General features: G+C 33.3%; 1 protein-coding gene across 1 annotated transcript; it reads right to left on the reverse strand.

The window, feature by feature from the left end:
* Positions 1 to 195: 195 nt before the first annotated feature.
* LOC126677185 (serine/threonine-protein kinase BSK7-like) lies at positions 196 to 5,332 on the reverse strand. Its single transcript, XM_050371690.2, has 11 exons — positions 5,068 to 5,332; positions 4,393 to 4,681; positions 4,086 to 4,306; positions 3,775 to 3,910; positions 3,301 to 3,434; positions 3,112 to 3,217; positions 2,811 to 2,896; positions 1,653 to 1,841; positions 1,334 to 1,486; positions 997 to 1,110; positions 196 to 872 (listed from the first exon to the last, which is right to left on the reverse strand). Exons 2-11 carry the CDS (start codon positions 4,472 to 4,474, stop codon positions 627 to 629), a joined length of 1,467 nt encoding a protein of 488 aa, XP_050227647.1. The 5' UTR covers positions 4,475 to 4,681; positions 5,068 to 5,332; the 3' UTR covers positions 196 to 626.
* Positions 5,333 to 6,833: the final 1,501 nt, after the last annotated feature.

Here is a 6,833-nt window from a genome sequence, read left to right on the forward strand (position 1 = left end):
AGTACTTAAAAATGTTGTAAAATATTATCCAAAAGTCTATTAAGTTAATATGAAAAACCTTTTTGCAGTATTAACATCAAATTGTACAACAACAATTAAATGAGTTCCTATTGAATCTGAACTTGTAGGCTCTATAACTAAAAGTTCACTGCAAAGCAAATGTAACAGATAGACAAGGTTAGCAACAGCATAAAATAGAAAATCCAAGTGCACCTCAGCTTCAGCAAGCACAACAAAATGTACTGTACATAAATTACAAGAATTTGCAAAGACATTTTCCTATTCACCCTCTAAAATGCCAACTTTTAAAACAACACCTGAATTCCTCTACAAACATGTCATCTATTCCATTATTTTCTCTAGATTGGTGTATTCTGGATCAGGTCAGCAAACATAAACAAAGCTGATTATGTGCATTTCAGTGTCTTTAGTATGCCAAATTCCCAGCAAATTTTCACAAAAACCGACCCTTCCAATAAAGAATTCTTCAAGAGGACAATAGATCATACATGTAGAAGAAGAGTGACCATTCAACGCCATGGTTTGTGAGCTTTGTATTCTTTTTTTTTTCCTTGGTGGTCATCTTCAGAATAGAGCTTTATTTTGAGAATCACCATTTTTTATGATCAACCATGTGTCGGCTTCTTCTTTTCGAGAGTTGACCCCTCTCGGAGAGCTGCTTGTGCCTCGCTGTCCCTTCCCATTACAAAAAGAGCTGCCGCTTGTAGGTAAGATGCAATATGCCAAACCGGGGATATTGCTTGGGCTTGCAATGCATCGTTGAGAGCTTCTTGTGGCATTTCGCTTATGACATACGACAGACTTCGCCGTGCATAAACAGTTGGAGAAACCATGGTTCCAACTTCAATAAACTGCAAAATCATTTCATTGTTAACTCAAATTTAAAGAATTTTCTCAAGAAATATTTAATTTCTATTTTCCAGCAAACCCCGATATTCCCGACTTCATCTAGAAACGAATGGCAAGCAATCTAACCTGAGAATAACATTCAATGGCAGCTTTAAAATCTTTATGCCGAAAAGCAACATCACCCTTCTTCTTTGAGTTTAATGTTTCCTGCATCTGATTGGTCCACATTTGGAATGAAAGCTGCAAGGTAAAGACAAAAACAGTAAGCAATATATATCATCGAGCTCAAACATTGTGGCACCTTAGCTGGAATTACCAACACACACGAGTGAGAGTCGAAGTGAATTAGAGCCTCTAAGGCAATTGAAAACAGATATCCAATATTGAAACAGACAAGTAAAACCTATATGATCATTTCAACTGCGATTCATTCCAATTTTTATTCGTCGTATCAGAAACAAACCTCAGTAGCTGCACCTTCGTCGTCTTTATATCCAAGTTTTTCTAAGATCTCGTGAATGGCAGTTAAATCCATTCTCGAGGCAGCCTCACCAAGAGGTGACAGAGATATAGCTGCAGCACCATCGGGTATACCCATTAATTCATGAGACGGGACCTGCAAAGCAAGTTAGTTAATCTCATTTCCACAAGAAGTTAGAAATGTTCAATTCTTGGATGTTTTATGATGGCCTCGAAGTACAAGTGGTAGGATCAATTTGAACAGTGCAAGGGCTTAAATGAAATAAGACATTCAATTACTTGAGAATAACTAGATATCATACCTCAGTATCCTTCTGAAGAGGAATGAGAGCAGTAACTAATGACTTTGGATTTGGCCGCTCACGGGGCTCATATTGCAAACATCGAGAGGCTAACCGCACCAACTCAGTGCCATCATCATTTGTAAATTGGCCTTCCAAGCACGAGTCTGTCAACATCTGAATATTCCTGTCTCTTATTAAGTCCAGTGCCTAAAACAAATGGTACAACTCCATATTAGACATCAGCTGAATGAGATGTAAACATATAGATCAGATATAGCCAGGCAAAACATAGTTTGACTGCAAAATATTCAGTCAGACAGACATTTGTAATAACAATCAAGATGAATGTTTAAATTTAGGTCATTAAATCAAAGAACAAGATTAGCACGATAATATTATAGACAACATATTGTCAACAACCCTTTATCTATAACGACAGTTTCACCACTTTTCCACCTTGTCACTGCAATTTGATTCAAACTTATTAACTCATCACAAAGAAACTTTCATACCTGATATATTCAATACTTCATTTTACTATCTCAAGGATTAAACTCTCCAAATTCATTCCTTGACGAATAATAATATCTGAAAGGAGTGACATCCGACTAAAAGCAAACAGCATAAAGCAGCAAGCTGCTAGACAGCAATTATACACTCACCAAACTTCATAACCATCAGCATCTAAATTAGTAACAGAAAACCAGAAGGCAATGGCTTAGGCAATCAGATTGTTCCATGTTAACTATTTTTTATCCTTTCATCTAAATGTTATCTGTGTTCTACGGTTCAATAAATTGAAACAAGCAGGAGCTTGAGAAAAATATGGCTAGAAAAATCATAGCTAATGGCAGTGATTCATAGAGCTAAAAGGTCTAGTCACCAATGGCACACCATACACATCATCCAATATACCAAGTAGGACCAACAATTTGATAGAGAAAGGAACGGAGAGCAATGCTAACAAATTTCTGAGTGGTACTAAGAGATTGAAAATCACCTTATAGTTATATTGAAAATTATCCTTGTTGGAATATCAAGGTCCTGGAACCAAATATAGACTATCGAAGATCACAATAAATGACTTCTAAGTTCTAATAGCTAAGAAAACTAGTTTATATATGCTATAAAATCGTCGTCAAATAGAACCTATGCAGTATCAAGAAGAAAACTTACATGGCTGGGAGGAATATGTTTTCCGCTAAGAAGGTCAAGTAATAAGGTTCCAAAGCTATACATTACACTTTCTGAGGTTACCCTCCCTGCATAAAAAATGAAAATGAGCCGCTTACTCTGGATAGAAAGAAATTAATAATCAATTATATTCATGATTTAAAAAAGCATTATTCATGTATATAGTAGTTGTGATGCACCCGAAGCCCTGAAACTAATGACTGAAATCACCAAATCCACATGCCTAAAACATAAAAATTTGCCATTAACTTGAAGTTCATACAAAGAAAATTGATCTGTTTACCTGTCCTCAGATACTCAGGAGGAGTAAATGCCAGGTTTGTACTATAACTTTTCCCATCTCTGCTGTTCTTCATCAGACCAAAGCAAGAAAGTCGAGGGTTTCCCTCCTAAGAAACATGATCACATAATTATCGTTGTAAAAGAACAATAAATGTAGATGTAAAGGATAATATATAAATTGCATACTCACATCATCAAAGACGATTCTATAAGCATTCAAATCATGATAAAGGGCTCGTCCTTTGCTAGTACAATACTCTAGAGCTTGTGCAAGATGTAAGGCCACCCTAAGTCGCATCGCCCACTTCATCGGCTGTGTTTCCCCTAATGAAAGCAAGAGAAAACATTAAGATGCAAGAGAAAGTTAAAGAAAGTAAATATGAATTATGTACCAGCAATATAAAAGAAATTATAATGATGCTTTCAAACCCCATGATCTAAAGAATTGAGCAGCAAGTCAATTTACAAACATTCATCTTTAATATGAGACAAATTTGGATGCAAAGCAATGCAAGTGAATGCATATTAAACAGGAAGTAAATTAATCACTTTTCATCAGCAAATACCAGATTTTATGTTACTACTCATTTATGATACATCAATGTTGAGGACACGCACTGTATATATGCTTAACCTAAGAAAAAGTCACCAGCAACAAACTTACAATGAAATAAGTGTTTTGCTAATGTATCATTGGGCATAAACTCTGTAACAAGTAGCCTCTCATCCCCTTCACAGCAACATCCAAGTAAATTTGCTAGCCTGTGGTTCCGGAGCTGACCAACAGCTCTTGCTTCTTCCTAAAGTTACAAAAAGAGAAAGACAAAGCCAAGGACCTCGCAAGTTTCATAAAGTGATAAACTTGAAGATTAACAAGCAGCAACCATGTGCATAGTACATACAGTGCATTGATGAAAACTATAGCTTTAAAAGCCATGTAATATGAGAAAATAGGAAATGATATGCTTCGCTTACCAAAAACTGTCTTGCATCTGGCCAAGCGGTTCTATTAAATCGTTTTACAGCAATCCTCCTCTGATTATCAAGCTTCCCCTTATACACAACATTGGGGGCCTTTTCTCCATGTTCAGAAACTATGTTCTCCGTAGCAAACCCAGATGTTGCCATCTTGAGCGTCTCAATGGTGAATTCACGAAATGTGGGCAAATCGTCAACTTCATTCTTCTCCTCATTTTCTGCCAAGAAGAACCAAGTCAAAATCAAAAAAATAAACATCATGCTGTCAAACAAACAAAAACCAAAAACTACAAACTCGACGCACCTTCATTTAGTCCCTCGGGAATTGATCCATCAAACTCAGAAGTCCAACAGCAGGCAGAGAGCTTAGAACACTCACAGCCCATCCCAACACCGAAATTCTAAATAATCACTAACCTAATCAATCCCAAAGCTCCAATTCCTCCAGCTCAACCACTTCCTCAAGTCCACAAAACTAATCCTTACCAATTATATAACAAAACCTTTAACAAATTCACTTCTTGAAATGGATCAATGCCCAAAACTTGCAAATCTTGCGACCTGAAAATGCTCCTTGGAACAACTATAACAACCTGTAAAAAGATCAAACTTAAAATTGGAATCAAACATTCCTTCTAGAACAACAGCACAAGACATACAAAAACAAGCAATAAGAATCTAAGTCAGTCACATCACATCATTACCCTTTCAACAAAAAAAAATCCCCAAAAACAATTAATTCTTAAATTAGCCATAGAAATCACTAATAATCAATTGCAAAAATTCCCCATTTCCATTAACAAAATCTATAAAGATCGAAACTTTACACCACCAAGAACTTATAATTCTCTTCTAGTCAACACCCAAGTCAATCAAATTTCAGCTATATGAAACTTCAATTACTTCAAACCAAATCAAACCAAAACACTAAAAACAATAAATAAAACAACATGAAACCCACATAAAGAGTTAAAAGAACCTGAATTTAAAGCAAAGTTAGCAGCTTGATTCAGTGAAAATGAACTAAAAAGGTTGAATCTTTATGATTTAGGTGAAGTGGGTTTTTGTTTGGAAGTAATGGAAGTGTGTGATGTTGAAAAGTTGGGACTTTTTTTAAGGAATAAATCTGAGATCAGTTCCTTGAAAACCCAAGAAAGGAAGTTCTTACTTTCAGACAGAGAGTGTTTTTTTAAGATTTGGATTTGAAGATGATATTATTAAGACTTAAAATACCCAAAAATAAGTAATATTTCCCTAAAAAATTTAATATTTTGCTTTATATATAATGAATTTTTAAAAAAAATGCTATACATGTCCAAAGGATGAGCTTTTTTGCATTTTTATGCTCTTCTTCAATTTTTCATTCTAAATATCCACCGACATGGCCTTTCATTTTATTTTATTTTCAGTTATCTACAGCTAAGGTAAGCTCTTCCCATAATCATTTGCCCACCAATTGTCTCCTTTTAAATTAATTAATTTTATGATATTTGTTGATTTATATGAAAAAAATGTAAGTTTAAGTAATCAAAATCGATCTAAATTAACAACAAATTTAAGTCTTTTAAAATTGTACTTATAGTTTTTATTATAATATTTTGGTAAAATGATGGAGACTGGAATTTTTAAGAATTTAATTTATGATTTTCACTATAATCAAGTTACTAATAGCAATTGTAATTAATTTTACAAAAATGAAAATAAATTATTTAAAAAAAAAGTGTTTGAGCAATTTGATTCATTATCTTTTTTTAATTTTTTATCGAAATGCGGCCAAAAAAATCATAAATTGAGCGCATTGTCTTCATTCCGTAGAAAAATATAAGATCACCTCGAGAGGGCATTCGATATCCAAATATCAAGGACCGGCCATATAACTTTAGAATGTATTAGTTTTTTGTTCTTATAAGTAAAAATAATAAAAATATTTAATTAAAGCGTGCATTCGGTTCAAACCACTATAATATATTGTATTTTATTTTATTTTAACATTAAACCTAGTCAACTTCATATGGATGCAGTCTTGTCAAATCAAAATGAATCATCCGGTTTGCTATTTTAATTTAATTTAGTTCTCTTTTTTGATTTGATTTGTCTAGAAATAAAATTAAATATTTTGACGTCCAAAACTAAATTAAATCAAATTTGTCGGTTTGATCAGGTTATTCAATTTGGTTTAATTTTTACAAACCCAGAGTCACTATTATAGAGAAAAACTTATGATCTTTTTCTCAACTATATTATTATAATTAAATTAAAAGAATGAATTTCTAGCCTAATTGCTCAACAATTAGAGTAAATGAGTTGCTGAAGACAACAGTCTGATTCTCTTTTGCATTGTATATGTAGCAAAAGAAAAAACTTGTAATTATTGGGAGAAGCTATAGAAAGATGGTAAGCCATTATTGAAGCAACATAAAATCTTTACATTTTGGATTTGCCCATTCATTACTATTTCAAACTATATTTGCACACTTCACATCCCATCAATTTAAATTAAATTTATAATCAAAAGAAAGTATTACTTTTTCATACTTGTTTTTGTCTCCAATTATCTAAGGATATGCATTGTGTCAATATTTCCACCTCTAAAAATATTGCCAAAATTATTTGGGATATGTGTCTATGATTCACCAAAAATATTAACAACTTTATTTATATTTTTATAATAATTTTCTATATTTGCAAACAATCCTCACTCAAAGTGTGAAGATTTGAAGATGTAGTATCTCAACATTTAATTAT

Source organism: Mercurialis annua, linkage group LG4 (genome assembly GCF_937616625.2).
Source record: "Mercurialis annua linkage group LG4, ddMerAnnu1.2, whole genome shotgun sequence".
In the NCBI taxonomy this organism is placed as follows: domain Eukaryota; kingdom Viridiplantae; phylum Streptophyta; class Magnoliopsida; order Malpighiales; family Euphorbiaceae; genus Mercurialis; species Mercurialis annua.

Excerpts from the sequence above, each read along its gene's own strand:
- LOC126677185 (XM_050371690.2), bottom strand. The coding sequence starts at position 4,474 with ATGGGCTGTGAGTGTTCTAAGCTCTCTGCCTGCTGTTGGACTTCTGAG. Across the intron at positions 3,435-3,774 it reads AGCAAAACACTTATTTCATT|GGGAAACACAGCCGATGAAG; the intron begins GTAAGTTTGTTG and ends TGCTTTCATTAG. Across the intron at positions 1,111-1,333 it reads ACGAAGGTGCAGCTACTGAG|CTTTCATTCCAAATGTGGAC; the intron begins GTTTGTTTCTGA and ends TTTACCTTGCAG.